Raw genomic sequence first — 24,177 nt, 5'->3', positions numbered from 1 at the left:
TACTAGATGCAAATTGTTAGAACTTTTATTTATATATTTTACGCGGTGATTGGCTACAGCTAGTTAAATATTTAAATTACAAATGAAGAAGTTTATAGTATTTATAATAATTATTTGGAAATATTTAAGACAATCGTTCTTAATCATTTGTAAATTTTTATTGGGTATATTTTTACTCGTCGAATGTTTAATTACGGTCCGCAAAATTCCAGCAGTTTGCATTAAAGCACAATGCCATGTACCACTAATAAACTATATATAATGTCTTGTTATTTTTAGGATGCTAACGAACAAGGCGAAAATTCGTATCCACTACGGCGACGTAAAACGTCAGACGTAACAATTGCCGTTCTTCCCGTAAGTTTTCAATGTTGCTTCTATTCAACTTAATCTTAAAAGATATGACAATTTTATTTGAAATTAAAGTAAAAATGAATATTTATGCTATATTATTGCATAAGTCACGCTATTTACGATATTCCCGTTGAAGATTAAAATAAATTAATTAAAATGTAACACCTTTACCTTCATTCGGTCATTTTCATTTCTACTAATAACACCTTTTTGATTTATGGCCAAGGCGATAAAGGTAATTTAACAAGATATCACTAAAAATCGGAAGATCGGGAAAAAAATTTATATCGAAGAAAGATAAAGATATAAGAAAGTAACAATTTCTGAAGCATGATCAGTTTGCGCGAGGTTCAGCTTGTATAGATATGTAGTAACAACAATCGCTTAGATCTATTATTAGTAAATATTAATTAATATCAATATAAATATTTTATTATTAATGAACTAACCATATGAATTAACATACATGCTATTCTTAATATTCCATAAAGAAATGATAAAATGATACACAATGAACAAAATGAACTAGATGTTTTAATTCTTTTTTGTTAATATCAAGAAATGTAGAGACATTTAAATCAGGGATGTCTTGAATAACCATAAATAATAAGACATGTGCAAATATGACATTTTTTTTGAATGCATTATTAGTGGTTGATAAATTTCGACAATAAAGAACTTGTTTGAATGACATTTTAAAAACAAATCAATGATTTTGAGTATTATTATTAATTTTTTTTTATTTTAATTTTATTTTGCCATCTGTATATACAATCACATTTAGCAGAGAACGCTGACAAGTTGTTTACAATTCGTTATTTATAAATTAGTGGCATATCTACTAGTGCTATTATTAATAATAATTTCAATTTTATTTTTTTTATGCTAGCATATTGATGCTTGGAAGAGTCTCAGAGATTTTAATGTTGTTATTGTCGGTATTTTACTTTTTCAGGAATCTTTAAATGATGGAAACGAGGACGATACCAGAGCGGTTGAAGAAAATGGAGTTTCAAAAGCTGTTGGAAAGCTTTGGGATATTATGGATTATTCTGTACTAAGGCACAAAAAAACTATCAAAGTCTTGGCTAGCATTTGCTTGCACGTCCTGGCAATAGTATATTTTGCTTACGCCACTTCGTACTGGTACAAACATGGTAATATAAATGAAATTACTTCATATCTTCACGTTTTGAAGGTTTCTAAACATCGTGCCTTAAGGCCAATTGCTGGAACTTCCCGTACCAAAAATTATTTTTTTTAAAAAAAGATTAACATTTTTGATTACTCTGACAAAATTAGATTTTTGAGAAACTATAAATTTTTGACAAAAATTTACTTTTTTTGAAAAAAAAAGATTTTCGAAAAAAAAATTATTTTGAATTATTTTAGAAATTCTGAACTTTTTTTCAAAGCAATCGTGTTGCTTTAATTGCATAGAGACGAAATATCGAAGCGCGTAAGCGCCGCATCGCCGGCTAACTCATAAACATTGGTACGGAACCTATAGGAATGTAAACAAAATTTATATTTATTGTTAAAATCTCTATAAAATATCTGATAATTTGATGTGCATATGTCTAATGATCATTTTTGACCGTCAAATGGCATTTTTTTACTTTTTTTACTAGATCTCCGAAACCGCTAGATCTGTCTTCAAGAAAATTTGATCAGTTCTTCATCTTGTTAATACAAGTAAAATGTTTCTTGAATTATTCGAATGATTAGTTTTTGGCAAAGGCAGTTCATGCAATTTCAACGATACAGAGTTAAATGTACAAAAAATGGCAGTGTTTAAGAGAAATGAGCGTCCGATTTGAATGATTCAAAGAATTTTCTGCTTGTTTCAACAAAATAATTGATTTTGGAAAAAAAAATTAATTCAATTTTCAAACTTATTTATCGTTATTCGTTAGAATCAATAAATATGAATTTTATTACAATTATCGTGTGTTTCGGTGTTTGATATAATTTGAATTGCTCAGTAAAATTTTGTTTACTTATGGACAAAATGACATGCATACACAATGTACAAAATCATTGTACTAATTTGCTGGGTAGCTTATTTGAGGCCAAGAACAAAGAAAATTAAAACCTGTTAAAGGTGATTGTTTTTTGACTTCTACTTAATCCATTGACTGATTGTTTTTTGACTTCTTCTAATTATCCATCCTTACGCCAGAGGTTTTTCTGCGGCTTGCCAAGCATTTCTCAACTACAGATTATTTTTCTAGACATTTGATCAAATACGGCTGTAAAGCCTAATTTTGTTGTCAGTCAAATACTGGTAAAACAGTTGTTCGTAGAAATAGCATTTCCTAATAAAATAAATATTAGTTTAACAATATTGCAAGAAAAATTGAGAACTTGTCGCGAGGTTTAAATTTTCGTGAATTTAAAGGCTTACTGACAATTTAGAGCAGTGATTCCCAAAGTGGGCGCCAGCGCCCCCTTGGGGGCGCTGCGGCGATTCTGGGGGGCGGTGATGGGCTTTGGTGTATTTAGGGGGCGATGCTTAGTTGTAAAGGGCGTTTGAAGCACAAAACTAAAAAAATATTATAATATTAATATTATATATAAATAAATGATTAAAATTGAATTATATTAAAAAACACTGAATTATATAAAGATAAATATTTTAATTAAAGTTAATCAACCATATTTGCATAGGTGTATTAGTAAGTAAATAATTTTTAAAACTATGCACTGCCAATTCTTGTTTCGCAAAAGGTTTAATGAAAAGAATGGTTCATATGTTTCTTTGTATGTCGATAATTTATATAACTTTTCAAAGCGTGTAACTTTACCAAATTTGGTAAGGGATTCTTTAAGAGATTTTTTGTAAGAGAATCTGTAAAGTTGGCGAATTATTTGTCGTGCTATTGATTATATTTCTTTGATATCTACCCGTAACTGTCCACCCGCGTTTTGTAAAATAGATTTATCGGGTCCTAGTATAATTCTTTCGTTACCTAAAATTTCAAAAAACGTATCAACACCTATCAACATATTTACTTCGCTGCGGAATATTTAAGTGTGAATCCAAAAGTTTTAATCCATTAGGAAGATTTGGTTCAGCAATTTGGATTTGCTGCGCGGGTAGTAGACTCAATATTTTCGTAAGCACAAAGGCATTTATATTTTTTTATTTTTTGCAAATGTACCATCTTCATTAAATATTTCTAAATTTGTAAAATTATTCGATTTCGTTGAAATTCCAACAACACCGTGGAGCTTAAGGCTCCTGGATTGAGATTTAACGCGTAATTTTTGGAATAGCGATTTTGATATTGTATTAATTTCCGAGTCTAAATCCGCTATTGCTTGCATTTTAACGCGATTCCCTTTATGACTTTTTGCAAACAAATTTACCGTAGGTACGAGCAAACCCCCCGTCATTCCTCTTCCCTCACATTAAAATTATAATCGAAATACATCGAAATACATCGATTGGCTTTTAAAATTTTAAAATCGGTTTATGCGCTTTTAAGCATCGTTGAAAATTCTAATTTTGACAAACGCCATAAAAACGATACTACTTTTTGCAAACTTTGACGAATTTTCAAAATTTAACGACTTGGCGTAGGACCGTAATATTTTAGTATGATCTATAAGACTGTGGTATCTACCGCCAAAAAAAATATAAATTGTCTAAAAAATTACTACTACTTATTAATTACTACTACTTAAATTAAAAAAAAACACTTTATTACAAGAAAACGGCTTGGCCGATCATTACCAAGAACTAATCAGGTCGATTCCCAACCAATATCTTTCGAACGGTTTTTGAATTTTTAAAATAGATTCAGAATTGCGGGCTAAAACGTAGACGAAAATTTTTTCACTTTTCTGCTATTTATAAAGAAGCGGCTTGGCCGATCGTCGCACAAAACTGACAAACAATAGTCCTCATCGAGATACATCGAATGGCTTTTAGATTTTTGAAATCGGTCCAGTCGTTTTTGAGAAAACGTCGATTTACGGCAAAAAAATCTGTTCACGCACACACACACATACTTTTTCCAAATGTTGGTCTCATTTGATTCAGAATGGCTTGAAACGTCTAGAAAACATAAAATTAGCGGATTTTTTTGATGAAAACAAACTTCTCCTTCGGAAAGTTTGTAAGGGGGGCGCTGAGTAACATTTTTTCTGGAAAGGGGGCGGTAGGTGAAATAAGTTTGGGAATCACTGATTTAGAGCATGGATATGGCGATGTGCTTTTCAATACCAAAGTAAGTTAGCTCAATAGTGATGCAATGCTTAAAGGAGTATACGACCCAAATTGCGAACTATACAATTGTTTTTGGATATGAAAGAACAATTGTAGTACTTTCGTCATTTTGGTAATAAAGAATAATATCTTTTGCTGTGTCTTGTGTTTCACATTCCATTTTCAGAAAAAGAAAATGTGAACAAATTTTAATTGAGATTCCAAATGTTCAAAGCTAACAAAACAGCTGTTTTCATGTAAATGTTTTTTTCGCCATTTACCATGCAAAATTATACAGATTTAGATAATGTATTTTTTTCAGTAAACATCGCATTTTTTTATAAATCTCATGTCAGCACTGGGACATTTTCGCTTTTAAAAAAAAAAAACAAATCAAATTATGATAAATTATTTTTTGGAAGTGCGTATATGTGCGAACAATTTCACAGCCCCTCAAAAAAAAAGTCGCTGGATAATAATTCATTCATTCAGAAAAAATGCTAGATTGTGCCAGATTTTAAATGTTTTTCTATATTTTGTGTCTCAAATTTGACTATAGGTTTATCTTCAGCGGTAAAAGTACATTGGAAATGCATAAAAAAACATATGTCATATACCTATATGAAAAATATTTAAACATCAGATCTGATAAAAAATACAATCCATTTGTCACTTGCAGATACTGCAAGAAAAGGGGACACCGCATTAACCAATGTCGAAAACTTACAAATAGAAAAAGAGATGACAAACTTAGAATCTACAATGGTGGAAATGACGAAGATTTTAATTTAATGTCGACCTTTGTGTACGAGTGTCGCCTGTAGGACGACATTAAGTGTCGATTTACTGCTCTGAGTTAAATTATTGAGAATCTTAATTTATTTTGTGCTTGATAATTCTTTAGAATGTAACTTTTATTTTTTTAATGCATTTTTATCAATGATGATTAAATTATCTAAAATATATTTGGGTAATTATTTTTTGGGTAGCTTGATCTCGTGTTTTCAAAAACGTTTTGGTGTTTTTAATTAAAATTAGCATGGCGATAAAAATCATGCACTAAACACTTAAAAACTTCATCTAATTATCAAAATGTCAATTTCTTTTGATAACGTCAGTTATTACACATATCGAAAAGTTCATAAAACTTGCCTTAATCCATATTGCCAATTACAACAATATTTATTTCTACCGTTTTGGAATCCCTCCACCGTTTTGAAATCAAAAATAAACCATTACGTCTACGTACCGAATTTTTGTGGACCCGTGTTAATGTCATTCAACCATGAAATTCATAAGAAATTACCACCTATCAAAACTGAGTAAAACATATCAAAGCTGCATACGTGCTGCTACTTTCCGCATTAAAAAAAATAAAATAAAGAACAAAATTTAAAAAAACGGCTGATTTTGATCAGCTAATATAAAAAAGCAGTGCCAAATTTCTTATTAAAGTTTTCAAGTAATATAGTTTTTCTTTTCAGCTATTATGTATTTTCATTTTGTATTATTATTTATAAACGCTTATAATATACACTCATAAATATATACTTTTTTGTGGTAATTTTGTTGCAATTACATTATTTCCGAGTCCAGAATTTTGAGGTTATGAAAAAGGTTCAGTTTTATTTTTATTAAGGGCTGTACAAACGTAACATTTTTTTTAAAATTTTGTTCTTTATTTTAATTTTTTTAATGCGGAATTCAAAACTACATACAACTCCATTACTTTCCATTACTTTATAATAGTCATTTTAGTAGTTCAATCATTTTTCATTTAGCTCGGCAATAGATCAATTAAACTTTTCGCCTTTTTTGTGAACGTTTTTAATTGAAATTCAATCAAGATTTTTCTGAGCTTATAAAAAAAGCTTAAATTTATTCGCTCTATTCTCTGCAACATTTTAAAAACAATAGTTAAATATTGGCAACAAAATGGTTACTTTCGATAGAACTAACTGATTTGCAGTATAAGCTAAGATAAATATTACCCGATGTGCATTAGAAGTACATAGTTTCTGAATGATTTGCAGAAGGAGCAATTTTAGCAAAAAAAATCTAAAAATTTAATATTAATATTCGAAAATAAAACTGTTTTTCAGAGAAAACTGATTTTTTTTCAGAGTAATTGATATCTCACTCGTTTCGCTAATCATAGCATAACCTAATTCAGATATGAATGTTAGTATTTTAGCTTTGTAGTGGGTAAATGATCAATGTAATTTGTGTCAGCTGCCCCTTTCATTTATATACCACATATTTATACGTTCAGAATTAGTTAGTCATTTCTAATACTGATGTTTTTCTAAAAATATTTCCTGTGGCTAAACGTTCGCCGGGTAAGCTAGTATATATATATAAACTACGTGCGGCCCGCCATATAATTTTGAAAACCAAATTGGCCCGTGGGTTAAAAAGGTTGCTCGACCTTGATATAGAGCGTGGACTAGCACCAATTAGTCTCTAGTCTCTTGTTCCCGCTACTGCCAAGTCTGACATCAGGCAACTTTGATGCCTCCATATAGCCACAAGTGAAAATCGCCTCTCGTGGGTATAGTTGCATATATAATAAAAATGTCAATGTCATAACTGGACTGGACAACTACTGGTTTGCCATCCATTCAAGATTCATATATAAGAAATTTAATAAGAAAAGTCAAAACAATTACTGAATGTCCTAAGTGTGACAGATTGCAATTAAAAAAAAAGTTAAAAATGGCTAATATTCTTGTCTACAAAGTCAATAATAATAATAAAAATATACTTCTACTTTAATTAATTTAAAAAACGCGCCATTTAATTTACGGGAAAAAGAAGAGATTGGCTTTATCCTAGATAAATAAGCATAAGGCTTTATATTGCAAAGACCTTTTTTCTCGTTCTTGTCGAAGGTTGATTGCAATGTATGACTTATTTCCTTTGGCTCATGCGCTATGTGCTGATGGCTCAGAGAGGGCCAAACGATATGATCTGTCTTCTTAAAAATAAATATCTTAGTATATTCTTAAATGTCACTTTGACTACCACATAAAGAAATGGTTTTATAATCAATTGCATTTTCCTTAATAAATTTATTATTTTAGTTTATACTTGTATAAAATCAATGAACATAAGATTAGTAAAATCAATCTGATTACAATATCAACTAGTGGGGTGTATGGCATCGTGTCTTAAGGCAAATTGCTGGAACTTTCCGTACCGTAACGAAATGTTCGAGAAATATTGAATGTTTTCAAATAGATTATTATAAATATTGTAACATTGTCTAATATTTATAAGAATTATATAAATTGAATCACAAAGTCAAGAATATTTATTTAAAGTATATAAGTGAGCTTTGAAACTTTAACCAGAATTAAAATTGTAATCTGAATTATTTTTGATATACAAAAAAAAATTGGAATGATTTTTTTTTCCAAAAGCAATTGTATTGTCAACACAAGCAGAAAGTTTTTTTAATCATTCAATTCCAATGCCTATTTTTCTCAAAAACTGCCAATTTTTGTGTATTTAGCTCTGTATCTTCGAAATGGCTGGGCCTGCCTTTGCCAAAGACTAATAACCGCTTCTCCCAATCATTAATAATTGAATGTTTTTTAGATCATTAAAATCGGATGCTCCGTTCTCTCAAAAACTCGATTTCTATTTTCTGCACTCTTTGCTCTTTATCTCCGTTACGGCTGGACCTGCCTTTGCTAAAAACTAATCAGCACATCTCTGTCAATAGAAATCATTTTTGAACAATTCAAATCGGTTGATTCGTGCGGCCGAAAACGTGGACGAAAAAATGCGGACATACAAAACACACACACACACACATACACATACACATTCATTTTTTCTAAGGTATGCCAAAATGTTCAGAAACCTTCAAAACATCGAGAATTGCAAAAATTTTTATTTTCGATTTTTGACCCATTACTATAACTACCCTACGGGAAGTTAATAAAATTGTTAAATATAATACTATATTAGTTAACTTTGAGTTAACAGTAGAAATTTTATAACATTTTTGGCCTTTCTTTTATTTAAACTATAGTCTAAAAAGCGATAGTATAGTTTTGTATTATAGTTTGTAGCTTTTGCCAATTCAATAGTTATTGCGTTTTAATATGATTATTTTGTTTTAAATCACATTACAATTTTTTTTTTTCAGATAAAGGGCGCTGCAATTATCAATGGTGTGATGGCTATGGTTTTCTTGCTATTATTTATCTTTTATTTTACTTGGGATTTTTATATTTTATGGTATTTAAACGTTTCGTATGGCCTGCTTTGAAAAAATTATTGACGCCGACTATAGAAGCATATAACAGTTTCACATCTGGAAGGTAAATATAATTATGATATTATATATTATGATATTGAATAAACAAATATTTGAAACTTTGATATATTAAAATGATTAAACTGCATATAAATCTTCAATTAGACATTATATTATTAATATTATAAATAAATATGTATCCTTAATGCAATAAAGTGGTAAACTAGCTGTAAGTGGAATTCTGTCTTAAGGCAATTAAGGCATCGTGTCTTAAGGCAAATTGCTGGAACTTCCCGTACCAAACATTATTATTTCTTTAAAAACGATTAACATTTTTGAAAAAAATTTACTTCGAAAAAACTAGAAGTTTGTCAAAAAATTACTTTTTTGAAAAAAAAATTTTTTTGAATAAAAATGTTTTCTTTATTTTGACATATTTTGGAAATTCTAAACTTTTTTTCAAAACAATCGTACTGCTTTAACTGCATAGAGACGAAATATCGAAGCGCGTAAGCGCCGCGTTGCAGTCTAATGGATAAGCATTGGTACGGAACCCATAGGAATGCAAACAAAATTTATACTTATTGTTAAAATCTCTATGAAATATCTGATAATTTGATGTGCATATGTCTAATGACCATTTTTGACCGCCAAGTGGCTCATTTTTTCACTTTTTTCTCCATATCTCCAAAGTCGTTGGACCTGCTTTTTCAAAAATTTGAACAATTCTTCATTCAGTCAAAACAAATAAAATGTTTTTTGAATTATTCAAATCGGACGCTCCGTTCTCTTAAAAACTGAGTTACCGTTTTCGGCACTTTTTGCCCCGTATCTTCGGAACGGCTAGACCTGCCTTTGCCAAAAACTAATCAGCACGTCTCCTTATTAATACGAATCGAATGTTTTTTCAATTATTCAAATCGGTTGATTCGTGTTTCCGAAATCGTCGACGAAAATTTGAATCAGCACATACATACATACACGCACACACACACACACATACATCCATTTTTTCTAAGGTATGCCAAAATGTTCAGAAACCTCTGAAACGTAAAGATATATAAAAATTTTCATTTTCGATTTTTTTGCGATTACTATAACTTGCCCTACGGGAAGTTAATAATAACCCAAAAAATAAGCATACAATTTTTACACATTTACCATCTTTATCAATAGTGTTTGATTTAGATTTTATTTGTGTTTCACTGAAATTTATGTTTTATTATATTTTAAGATGTTTAATAATAATATACAAATACGATCGTAATTCGTATTAATTAGGAAATCAGTTTTTTTTTTATTTTACTTATTTGTATCATGAAATCCATTTTATGGTAATATTATTTTGTCAATAATATGGTGCTTGTAATTAGTACAATAGTACAAACAATGAAAATTAGAAAATATTTGGGAAAAATACTGGAGTATTTTTTTGAGTCTAATTAAATAACCGTTATTTAAAGAAATAAAATTAGTGGAATATATATCGCAGTTATGAAGCAGACGTCTATATTATTCTGAAACTGAAAAGTATATCGACAAGTATAAAAAATAAATGACTATAACTTTGCGAACTAAAAATATTTTTGAAACGTCGATATGATATAAATTTCGTATTCGAGTCAATATAGCACCAAGAGCCGAAAAGAATTAATGATTAATAATGAATAACAAGTACATTTTATTTCAATATTTGCTCATTTAATTTAAAAACTAGAATCAAAGTGAAAAAACTGGAATGTTTTAATGAATGTTTTGCACATCATAATTTAACTATATAATTATGTATAATTATATATCCTTACCCATTCAAACCATTAATTCTGGATAATTGTACTATTTATTTTTAATTATCTTGCATATATGCATATATTTAGGCGCCTAATTTATGTTATCATATTCAATTCAAATATATATTTTATATATATATATATATATATATATATATATATATATACTAGCTGACCCGGCAAACGTTGTTTTGCCATAAAAATATTTCTAGCACAAAAGGTTTAATATGCCACATAACAATATGCCCAACAAATTGACTGAGATTGAAAATAAATGAGAGAGCGAAAAATTTTACAGCTTTGCCATAAATTTTTATAGTACCTAGTTGCCTATTAAAAACTGTTGCACCTTTAGATTTTAATATTCAATTAAAATTAAAATTTAACTCTTTATTTTTCTAAAAAAATTGCTTTTTAACTTTCCGTAGGGCAAGTTATAGTAATAGCAAATTGCTGGAACTTCCAGTACCGTAATTAAAAATTAAAATTTGGGTTCCGTCTTGGTACGAAACCCAAAAAAAATTACACAAAATGTGTACACAATATTTATCACAATATTAAAATCTCTATAAAATATTTGATAATTTGATGTACATATGTCCAATAACCATTTTTATCGCCAAATGACATTTTTTTACCTTATTTTATTGAGAGTCTATAACCGCTGGACCTGCCTTCCCATTTTGTTGTTTATTTTGTTAATACAAGTCAAATGTTTTTTGAATTATTAAAATCGGACGCTCCGTTCTCTTAAAAACTGAGTTACCGTTTTCGGCACTTTTTGCCCCGTATCTTTAGAACGGCTGGACCTGCCTTCGCCAAAAACTAATCAGCACGTCTCCTTATCAATACGAATCGAATGTTTTTTGAATTATTAAAATCGGTTGATCCGTGTTCCCGAAATCGTCGACGAAAATTTGTATCCGCACATTCATACACACACATACATACATACACACACACACACACACACATACACACACACACACACATACATCCATTTTTTCTAAGGTATGCCAAAATGTTAAGAAACCTCTGAAACGTAAAGATATATAAAAATTTTCATTTTCGATTTTTTGCGATTACTATAACTTACCCTACGGGAAGTTAAAAAGTTCGGAATTTCCAAAATATGTCAAAATAACATTTTTTTCAAATAAAAATTTTTTTTTTTCAAAAAAAAGTAATTTTTTGTCAAATTTGTAGTTTCTCAAATCTATTTTTTTCGAAGTAAATTTTTTTCAAAAATGTTAATCGTTTTTAAAAAAATAATAATTTTTAGTACGGGAAGTTCCAGCAATTTGCCTTAAGGCACGATGCCCTAATTGCCTTAAGACAGAATTCCACTTACAGCTAGTTTTATATATAATTTGAGGCAAAATGACATACTTATACAATAGACAAAATGACGCTGTGCTATTTTACTAGAATCACAGGGAAAACAACACATTTTTACTTATATTCTAAGTATGCAAGAAATAATTGCTAAAAACAAACAAAAAGATCCAACGGTATAAAGGAGTGCCTTAAGACAGAATTCCACTTACAGCTAGTTTTATATATAATTTGAGGCAAAATGACATACTTATACAATAGACAAAATGACGCTGTGCTATTTTACTAGAATCACAGGGAAAACAACACATTTTTACTTCTATTCTAAGTATGCAAGAAATAATTGCTAAAAACAAACAAAAAGATCCAACGGTATAAAGGAGTGACTTGTATATCTTGCAAAACCCGCTTTTTAACTTCCCGTAGGTAAGTTATAGTAATCGCAAAAAATCGAAAATTAAAATTTTTACATATCTTTACGTTTCAGAGGTTTCTGAATATTTTGGCATATCTTAGAAAAAATGGATGTATGTGTGTGCGTGTGTGTATGTGTGTGCGGATACAAATTTTCGTCAACGATTTCGGGAACACGGATGAAGCGATTTGAATAATTTAAAAAGCATTCGATTCGTATTGATAAGGAGACGTGCTGATTAGTTTTTGGCAAAGACAGGTCTAGTCGTTCCAAAGATATGGGGCAAAAAGTTTTAAGAGAACGGAGCGTCCGATTTGAATAATTCAAAAAAACATTTTACTTGTATTAGCAAGATGGAGAACTGATCAAATTTTCATGACGGCAGGTCTCGCGGTTTCGGAGATCTAGAGAAAAAAGTAAAAAAAAATGTCATCTGGCGGTCAAAAATGATCATTAGACATATGGACATCAAATTATCAGATATTTTATAGACATTTTCACAATAAGTATAAATTTTATTTACATTCCTTTGGGTTCCGTACCAATTATCCGTTATCCGTTAGACGGCGGCGCGGCGCTTACGCGCTCCGCTATTTCGTCTCTATGCAGTTAAACCAGTACGATGGCTTTGAAAAAAAGTTCAGAATTTCCAAAATATTTCAAAGTACTCTTTCCTTCAAAAAGCCTTTTTTTCAAAAAAAGTAATATTTTGTCAAAAATTTATAGTTTCTCAAAAATCTAATTTTTCAGAGTTCATTTTTCAAAAATGTTAATCTTTTTAAAAAAAAATAATTTTTGGTACGGGAAGTTCCAGCAATTTGCCTTAAGGCACGATGCCATGCGCCCCAATAGTTCCATTCATGAGAAAATGAGCTCTGCAAATTACAATGTATGAACCCTTTGGGTTCATGCTTTATGTGGTTATATGCGAAAGACAACAAAACGAATTTTTTTATTATTATTATTAAAATGCGATTTGAAAAAAGCCATTTTGAAGCAAATGAGACTAAATTTGAAAAATGTATGTTCGTGTGTTTGAACAGATTTTTGAACTTTCGACGACGTCTACTGAAAAACGGCTTGTCCAATTCAAAAATTTAATAGCCGTTTGATGTAACTTGATAAGGACTAGCGTTTGTCTGTTTTGCATGATGATCAGCCAAGCTCTTTCTTTGCAAATAACAGAAAAGTGAAAAAAAATTGTACCTATACGTTTGAACCCACAGTTCTGAATCTATTTTAAAAATTCTAAAACTGTTCAAAATATAGTGGTTGTGAAAGATACTGATTAGTTTTTGGTAAAGATTTACTGGCACGGGCATGGATATCATGGTCTTCTAAAACATAAAATATTACGGCCCTATGACAAGTCGTTTAATTTGAGAAATTCATCAAAGTTTGAAAAAATTAGTAGCGTTATTTTGAGGTTTGTTAAAGTTAGACATTCCATCGACTTTTTCTAAAAAACAGCTGAGTTGATTTAAAAAATTTAAAAACCATTGTATGAAACTTGATAAGCACTCGTATTAGTTAAATCACCTATACGATCGGCGGAGCCGTATCTTTGTAATTAGCAGAAAAGTGGCAAATTTTCTGTCTATGTTCTAAAAAATTTGAGTCGATTTCAAAAATTCAAAAACTATTCGAAAGATATTATTAGGGAATCGTGATGATTAGTTCTGGAAAAAGATCGGCCGAACCGTTTCTTTGTAATTAACTGTTCAAATTTTTTTTTTATGATACATTTTATGTTGATAGATATTATGGTTCTAACAAACATACTAAAATTTTACGGCCATACGGCAACAAGTTTAATTTTAAACATTCATTAAAGTTTGAAGAAATATTATAGTTAAAATTTGTCTCAAAAGTTGCTTTTGTGATGTTCTGAGTGAAACATTGTCAATTCACTGAAATTGGAAATAATAAGCTACAATTTTGGACGTGAATTTGCACTAATAATAATATAATTACAAATAATTTAAATGTATTTAAGAGATATCAATTGGAAATCGTAATGTTTAGATTTTATTGAAAGCAAAAACTTTATTTTCGAAATAAAGAGTTGAAAATTCTATCCAAATATCTAAATCTCAAGTTCGGTTGATTAAGTCAATTATTACACATTTCGGAAAGCTCATGCAACTTGCCTTAAGGTAAAATGTCACTTTCTACTAGTTTTTTAATAAATTTGTTATTATAATTTTTTTTTAATTAAAATACCATATTTTATTGGTAGTTCATAAACCAAAGATGAGTAAAAAATGAGAATGTGGTTATAATATCAATAAATCAATAAATATCATTAAAAAACAAAATACCTTGTTGTCCATAATTCCTCTAAATATATCATTTTGTATATGCATATGAAATTATAATATATGACGTTTACTTTTAGATGGGTATATGCGACTATAATATCACTTATTTTGAGCGCGATAATAATTTTTATTATCGCCGACAGTTGGAAAACGCCCGAAAGATTGCAATCATTTTCTGGAATATTTATCATACTTTTCCTTGGATTCTTTTTTTCTAAATATCCTGGAAAGGTTTGTTCATATTAACTTATTTAAAAATGAGTACACATCAAGTGTTTTATAATTGTTATAAATGATAACAACAATAAAAGCCATTTAATAATTTTGCAGATTAATTGGAAGCCTGTTTTTGGAGGCATTATTTGCCAGATTGTTCTTGGTATGATCACTATACGTTGGGAGGTAGGCAGAGATATTTTCAGGTATTTTTGTAATTTTTTACATTATAATCACATTTTACAATATAAATTCATTGCATGATATGATAGAAAAATATCAGGAAAAACTTCTGTAACAGTTTCTGTTAAAAATTAGAAGTTTTGTTAAAATATTGTAGTTTTCCGCTTTTAACATGGATATATTTTTAATCTCTTATTGTCAACGGCATACATAAGAATGATCCTGTGTAACAAAAATTAACATGGATTTCAAAATTATAATATTGAATGAAAAATTCACAACAATAGATTACTTTTACGTTAAACTTCATTTGCGCAAGATGCGTCATCTTCTTGAATAAAATGATGCTTAAGATAAACACTCTTTCTGTAAATATACTTATTGTAATAATTTCCTAAAAAAAATATTTAAATAAAATAACTAGAAACTAATAACTAGCGGTGGACAGACGTGGGCCACAGGTTGGAGTGGGCCACCCGAATAACTGTAAGACTAGTGACATGTATGTCAAACCGCGCACCTAGTTAGGATATTTTGATTCAATAAGCTCAATTGCAAAAAGTATTTGGAGGTTATACACATACATTTGCACTGTACAGAGAAACGCACTAATAATTTTCCTTCGTAAACTTTTACTCGATTTGTCATCACTTTTCACGAGAAAAATTCAAGTAAATATGCAATATATTATATAGACATATAATTTTTTGAAATGCAAAGCGATACTTGGCGATTGTTTACATTGTGTTTTTGTGGGATTAATTAATCTATGTATAAATTCTTTCGAATCTGATATTAACATTTTATTGGCTAAAATTATCGAATGAAAATTTCGTTTGTTTTTAGCTGCTTAGGTGAAAAAGTATCGAAGTTCTTGAAATATACTGATTCTGGTAGTGCGTTTGTTTATTCGGATTTGTTAGTATTCGACAATCCAATTTTTGGTTTTCAGGTATGATATAATTTAATATACAGATTGTCTTATACACATATAATAAATAACTTTTTGTTTCGTGTAATAGGTACTGTCCATAATATATTTTTTCTCATTTACAATAAACATTTTGTTTTACTTGGAAACTCTGCAATGGGTTCTTCTAAAATTGGGTTGGATTTTGCAAACAATAGTTGGAACAACAGTCTGTGAAAGCGTGGTTGCTGCTGCAAACATGTTTATTGGAATGGTAATAAAATATTTTATAATTTTATAAAATAAAAAATGAAAATTATAATATGCTCGCTAAATATTAGATTTTTATAAATTTAAAGTGTATGTTTGTAATACTTAAATAGCCGTTTTATGCTGCCTGCATATGAATGGTAATGGTAAATAGGTTAAATATAACAAATAAACATTTTTTTCACTTGCCGAAGCAGTTTGTGTTTTCGAAAAAAAAACTAGTTTCTAATTTTAAATTTTTGCACCACGCTTCAAATCATTCGAAATAGAATGAGACTAAATTGCGAAGTGTGTATGCCTATGTGTGTGCGTGTATGTATGAGCCGATTTTTCACCTTTCGTCGACGTTTCCTCGAAAACGTCTGGACCGATTTTAGAAATTTAGCAAAATTAAAGATTAGCTTAACTAATAATTCTTAAAATATTTTTTTAATAAAGATTTAAAAACCTAGAGTATGGCCACGGATAATGTACGCAACACCTCTTCTTGGACATAGTGTTTTATTTGAAAAAAGATTGTTTTATTTTTAGTAATAAAGTTAATATGTTCTTACAGACAGAAGCACCGTTGGTCATAAAACCATATATAGATATTTTGACTAATTCTGAACTTCACTCGATTATTACGTCAGGATTCGCTACAGTTTCAGGTAACAACAAATAGCAAATTTTATTAATACTTTATAATAAAAAAAAACATTTTAGGTACTGTATTAGCAGCGTACATTAGCTTCGGAGCTGAGCCAGCTCATCTGCTAACATCGAGTGTCATGGCAGCACCCGCTTCATTGGCATTTAGTAAATTATTTTATCCCGAAACAGAAAAATCAAAAACTACTGCTTCAAATATACAAATGGCAAAATCGTAAGATTATAATTTATTATTTATAAACGTAAATAATATACATAATAATATAAAGCAACATTTGAGATCAGTTTTCGAAGCGAAGAACGCATAATATTAATTCGTTTAAATTGACTTGAGTTTATAAATGATCATTTGATAATGCAATATTTATTTTTGCAGAAAATATTGCTTTTACGTTTAATTACTCAATATTTTAAAAAACCTAGGGAGACTGAGTAGCAATAAATCACCATCACTCCATCCACTCCAAGACAAATTGCTGGAACTTCCCGTAACGTAATTAAAAATTCGAGAAATGAGATTCGATTCGATTGTTTTAAATAATTTCAAATAGATTATTTATTATAAATACATACTGTAAATTTATAAGTGCTTATTATATTGGGCGAGTAGCGTATTCTACAAATAACTTATGTGTATGTTTACAAGAAATTTGTTCAATTTTTTTTTTAAATTTGATTTTTTTGATAATTTTGAAAATTTTTTAAAAGTTCGAAATTTTTTAGAATCTCTGTAATAAAACGATTGTTTTATATTTATTGATAATTTGAAATTTTTTCAAAATATCCGAATATTTCTTGAATTTTTGTAAGATTTTTTTTTTCATTTTGATATTTTTCGAAATTTAGATTTTTTTGAAAATGATAAAAATTTTCGAAAATTTGAGTTTTTGAAACTTTAATTTTTTTTTGAAAATTCTGAATTTTTTTTCGAAAATTTTCAAAACTACGAAATTTTTTGTGAAACCATTTTTTGCACACCGTCTACACAAACAAAAGGTTTTCGCGATTTCACACGTTGGTCTGTGAATCATATTGGCCACACTAAAGCAGATTGTACAGAATTCTGAATCTTTTTTAGTTCAGTACTTTATGCTTTAATTAATCCAAAATTAAGTAGATAAATATTTGATACCCGCGGCGTATTAAACTACTTGTGAGTGATATTTTGCCTTATAACAAGTTGCATGAACTAATAAGAATTCAGAATTAGCAATTTTAAAAATTATGACGAGATAATTTTAAAATTCTAACAAGGTCCACTTCTCCAAACTTTGAAATTTTGTAATTAAACAACTTTCGTAAGATCATAATAATTTAGAATGTTCGTTAAGACCATCAACACTAAGAGTTTAATCAAACTCATCGCAAAAAAATTTCAATAACTAATTTCGAAAAACAGCCCGTCCAATCTTCACCAAAAACCAATCAGCACGATTCCCAATTACGGTTTCATAACTTCGCAGAAAAGAAGTTTATGCTTTTGTCAGAAAATTGAAATTGCAATTTATATTTTTTCTCGACGTTTCAAGACTAAATAGTTTGATACCAAATTTGCAAAAAGTATGAGTGTGTGTGGTCCATGTGTGGTCGCATGTAAAACGATTTTTGACCTTTCGTCGCTAATAAGTTTTTCGCAACGCGTCGCGAACGCGTTCGGCCAAGCTGTTTCTTTACAATTGGTAAATAAAGTACAAATACTTTCGTTCAAGTTCTAGTCAAAAATCATGAGCCGATTTCAAAAATTCGAAAATTGTTTAAAAGATATTGGTCAGTTTTTTTGAGGACCGAATATACAATTTCAAAAAAGCAATATTTTTAACTGATCTGGTGCACATGAAAGAAAATAGATTACTTGATTTGAAATTTGTTTTGTGCAATAAGGGCTTATTTCTTGACATAGAGATTATTCTAATTATTTATATTCATTGTGTACGACTTATTTTTACTTTTCATGTCTTATTTAATAATAGTACTGATGCTTCATTATTGGACGCAGCGTGCAATGGTGCAATGCAAGCCACTAGCATCATTTTGGGAGTCATTGCAAATATAATTGCGTTTGTCGCTTTTGTGGCATTTTTAAATGGAACAGTAGGTAAGTCATTTGATATAGATAAAATTTGCATTATATAATTAGTTTAATTATTAAATACCAAGCTTAACAAATTGTTATTTGTTAAAGGTTATCTTGGCACCCTTGTCGGAAATGCCGACTTAACTTTCGAACAAATTTTCGGATACATCTTTATGCCATTGAGCTGGGTTATGGGTAAATACTAATAATTCTCTCTTAATTCAATAATTCTCTGGCAGTGTTAAAAAAGTTTGAAATTAGTCAAAAAACATCGCTTCAATCGATTTGTAAATTTGCAATAGATATTTATAAAGTTATTTCAAAATTGTACAAAATTATTTTTACTAGTTTATTAAATTGTAAAATTATTCATACACAGGAATTCCCTGGAGCGAATGCGAGTACGTGGGTACATTAATAGGATTAAAAACTGTAATAAATGAATTTGCTGCTTATCAGAAATTAGGTGCCTACAAAAAAGCAGGACTCCTTTCAGTAAGTTATTACAAGGTTACTCATTATATTTTGAAAATATTCAAAGCTTTTCACAAACTATTGCCATTTATGGAATCTTTATAAATTTTATCGTTATCAATATCGTTATAAATGAATATCATAATAAATTCGAAGTGTAAATAGAGAAATTAATTTTCAATTTATAAATTAAGATCGAAAAATGCAAACAATTATGTTTGTTTGGCGTTTTTTCAAAAGTACACTAATTCGTTGTCACTTGATTAGAGCTTGCATCGATTAGTTTTACGTGACAATCGTCCGGGCCGTTTCTTTAGAATTAGCGCTAAAGTGCAAAATTTTTTGTCCACAAAAATCCTGAACCAAGTTAAACATTCAAAAACAGTTCGAAAGATATTAGTTGGGGATCGTGATTATTAGTTTTTGGTAGAGATTGGGCGGGCCGTTGTTTCATAAATAATTCGTAACACGAAAATTGCTGGAATTTTCTGTACCGTAAATTGAAATTCATTGAAACTTTGGAAGTTTGACAAAATGTTGATTGACGAATGAATATGATCATTTTTAGCCGCTAAACGACGTGTTTTTTTAATTTTTTCTCCGAATCTCCAAAACCGCAGGAATTTATCCGATTTTTTATTCCGTTAATACAAGCAAATAATTTTGACGCGAATCTGCAAAACGGCTGAACCGTTTTGTGCTAATCACTAGTCAATAAGTCTTTGTATCAATACGAATTGAATGTTTTTTGAACAATTGTATCCATGCATACAAATAACATCAATCTTTTCCAAGATATGCCAAAATGTTCAGAAAACTTTGGAACGTAAAGATATACAAAAATTTTCATTTTAGATTTTTTGCGATTACTTTAATTTACCTTAGAGAAGGTTAAAACGGTTAGAAAGACAAAGCCTTTAAAAGTTTACATATGCAACTACTTGAAATAATATCACTGTCTCATTATACACAGGTCCACAAGAAAAATTGTCTCTATATTGGATGTGCGGCATATGTTTCCAATGTAGTTTTTGCCGCTGAAAACGAATCTAAACTAGGGGTCAATTAGCAGCAAATTAGAAAACAATGAACAAACGACAAAATCTCTCATCTAGTAATTCTTCTGCATGATGATGAAAATTATATATTTTCGATCGTTTCCTGCCCTTTTTACTTTTAATGACCATTGAGTATTCACTTATCACTTATAAAGATCTATTAATTAACTTCCCGTAGGGTAAGTTATAGTAATCGCAAAAAAATCGAAAATGAAAATTTTTGCATTTCTCGACGTTTCAAAACCTTCTGAACATTTTGGCATACCTTAGAAAAAATGGATGTATGTGTGTGTGTGTGTGTGTGTGTGTGTGTGTATGTATGTATGTATGTATGTATGTATGTATGTATGTATGTATGTATGTGTGTGTATGTATGTGCGGATACAAATTTTCGTCGACGATTTCGGGAACACGGATCAACCGATTTGAATAATTCAAAAAACATTCGATTCGTATTGATAAGGAGACGTGCTGATTAGTTTTTGGCAAAGGCAGGTCTAGCCGTTCCGAAGATACGGGGCAAAAAGTGACAAGAACGGTACCTTCGTTTTTAAGAGAACGGAGCGTCCGATTTGAATAATTCAAAAAACATTTTACTTGTATTGACAAGATGTAGAATTGATCAAATTTTCATGGAGGTAGGTCTAGCGGTTTCGGAGATCTAATGAAAAAAGTAAAAAATAATGCCGTTCGGCGGTTAAAAATTATCATTAGACATATGCACATCAAATTATCAGATATTTTATAGAGATTTTAACAATAAGTATATTTTTTTTTTACATTTTTATGGGTTCCGTACATATGCTTATGCGTTAGACGGCGGCGCGGCACATGCGCGCTTTGACATTTCGTCTCTATGCAGTTCAAGCAGTGCGATTGCTTTGAAAAAAAGTTCAGAATTTCCAAAATATGTCAAAATGAAGAAAACATTTTTTTCAAAAAAATTTTTTGTATCCAAAAAAAAAAATTTTTTTCAAACAAAAATATTTTTTTTCATATAAATTCTTTTTTTCAAAAAAAAAGTAATTTTTTGTCAAATTTGTAGTTTCTCAAATCTATTTTTTTTTAATTAAATTTTTTTCAAAAATGTTAATCGTTTTTAAAAAAATAATAATTTTTGGTACGGGAAGTTCCAGCAATTTGCCTTAAGGCACGATGCCCTAATTGCCTTAAGACAGAATTCCACTTACAGCTAGTTTTTTTTATAGAATACAGCAGTACCAACACAATTTCAGATATCGAAATTGCAAACGTGGTTTCAGATTACCCAAGGGCAATGGGGAGTGAATATTTTTGCAATTTACTGCTGAATTATACAAAAAACTCAATAGATCATTTAATTGAATCTCAGTTAAGTCATTTAAAGTAAAAATGGCCAAGTCATCTTAGTCATTTAAAGTATAAAGGGCCAAGAAACGACAGAAATTATAAGATTTCAAGTATCATGCAGAAGAATTACTAGATCCGAGTTTTTGTCATTTTTATTTTGTTTTTTTTTCCAATTTTTATTGTTAATTGACCCCCAATTTTGAATCTAGATTCGTGTTCAGTGGTAAAAACTATATTGGAAAACATTGCGCACGCCCAATACAGACACATTTTTTGTAGACCTGTGTAATTAATAAACATATGTTTGAAATATTATAAAAAGATTATTATATAAATACTGTAAAATAAGTGCATGCTTATTAAATTGGACGATATAGTTGCTTATAATGATTGTCAGACCTTTCTGATACATTTCTGATAAATGTTCGCCCGAATTATTAGGTTATCATATCACTGTTTATTAACTTCCCGTAGGGTAAGTTATAGTAATCGCAAAAAAATCGAAAATGAAAATTTTTATATATCTTTACGTTTCAGAGGTTTCTGAATATTTTGGCATACCTTAGAAAAAATGGATGTATGTGTGTGTGTGTGTGTGCGTGTATATATGTTTGTGCGGATACAAATTTTCGTCGACGATTTCGGGAACACGGATGAAGCCATTTGAATAATTCAAAAAACATCGATTTGTATTGATAAGGAGACGTGCTGATTAGTTTTTGGCGGAGGCAGGTCTAGCCGTTCCGAAGATATGGGGCAAAAAGTGCCAAACACGGTACCTCAGTTTTTAAGAGAAGGGAGCGTCCGATTTCAATAATTCAAAAAGCATTTTACTTGTATTGACAAGATGAAGAATTGATCAAATTTTCATAAGGGCAGGTCTAGCGGTTTCGGAGATCTAACAAAAAAAGTAAAAAAAAAAGCCATTTGGCGGTCGAAAATGATCATTAGACATATGCACATGAAATTATCATATATTTTATAGAGATTTTAACAATAAGTATAAATTTTGTTTACATTCCTATGGGTTCCGTACCAATGTTTATCAGTTAGACAGCGACGCGGCGCTTACGCGCTTTATATTTTGTCTCTTTGCTTTGAAAAAAAGTTCAGATCTTCCAAAATATGTCAAAATAAAGAAAACATTTTTTTTTTCAAAAAAAAAATTTTTTTTAAAATTTTTTTTTTTCAAAAAAAAGTAATTTTTTGTCCAATTCATAGTTTCTCAAAAATCTTATTTTTTCAAAGTAATTTTTTTTTCAAAAATGTTAATCGTTTTTAAAAAAATAATAATTTTTGATACGGGAAGTCCCAGCAATTTGCCTTAAGGCACGATGCCTTAATTATCTCAAGACAGAATTCCACTTACAGCTAGATATTCAAGATATGATTTAAAATTTCAAAATTTATAAATTTCAGCTTTTTTATAAGCTGTCGTTTAGAAGCCATCAAACTCACAAATCCTGAAAAGGATTGAATTTACCAACTTTAAATTTTTGCCACGATTGAACTATAATAACAATGCGTCCCAAGTTTCATCAAAAGCGCAAAATCCGTTTTTGAGAATAAATTCATTTAAATATTGGCATTGAGCGCAAAGCCATCAATCTCGCATATCAATTTTTTTTTCAGTTACTATGTCTTACCTTTTGGTTAGTTTTTAAATAATTACTTCAGCTACTTCGTTCTACCTTCCTACCTTAGTTTACAGTCAGAATTATTACTCAACAGCCACGTAGTGCTGCCATCGCCACTTACTCAGTGTGTGGATTTGCAAACCCTGCCTCAATCGGTATCGTAATAGCGGTGTTAGGAGCATTGAGCCCCAAACAGAAGCAAAATATCACAGCAGTCTCATTCAGGGCCTTCATCTCGGGTAATGCTGTGTGCTTTCTAACAGCCAGTATTGCAGGTATAATTATGATTTGTCAATCGAAACAGCAGTAACAACTGAAATGATAGATATTTATTACTAAAATTAGTGTTGTTTCTTTTAATAAAATATGATTAAAGTAAAAAAGCTGATTAAAAACATATTGACAATCATTTTATATAACTCTTCTTATATGAGAATTTTCATATGAGGACTTGATAGTAAAAATGAATTAGAATGAATAGGAATTCTAGCATTTAATTCATTGTTTAAATCGTTTTGTAAAGAGCAAATTGTTCTATATTAAATAAATTTAATTTTACATTAAATATGTACATATATGTTTTAGGTCTTTTGATGGGTGATGATGATCTTCCACAAATGAATACAAGGCACTCTTTTGGCATACTGAATACTTGACAATTCAATTACACTTACACCAAC

General features: G+C 29.7%; 1 protein-coding gene across 1 annotated transcript; it reads left to right on the top strand.

The window, feature by feature from the left end:
* The first annotated feature begins 571 nt into the window (after window positions 1–571).
* Window positions 572–24,177, top strand: LOC113371253 (solute carrier family 28 member 3-like). Its single transcript, XM_026611888.1, has 14 exons — window positions 572–589; window positions 1,244–1,511; window positions 8,724–8,898; window positions 14,773–14,926; window positions 15,026–15,117; window positions 15,941–16,046; window positions 16,117–16,278; window positions 16,831–16,924; window positions 16,980–17,139; window positions 18,896–19,020; window positions 19,108–19,194; window positions 19,379–19,494; window positions 23,592–23,772; window positions 24,083–24,177. The coding sequence occupies exons 1-14, from the start codon at window positions 572–574 to the stop codon at window positions 24,151–24,153; spliced, it is 1,809 nt and encodes a 602-aa protein (XP_026467673.1). The 3' UTR covers window positions 24,154–24,177.

The sequence above is a fragment of the Ctenocephalides felis genome, unplaced genomic scaffold, assembly GCF_003426905.1.
Source record: "Ctenocephalides felis isolate EL2017-DRISC unplaced genomic scaffold, ASM342690v1 CF-g0.4_SCAFFOLD_01492, whole genome shotgun sequence".
NCBI classification, from domain to species: Eukaryota; Metazoa; Arthropoda; class Insecta; order Siphonaptera; family Pulicidae; genus Ctenocephalides; species Ctenocephalides felis.
This window is presented reverse-complemented; position numbering and strand designations above follow the sequence as displayed.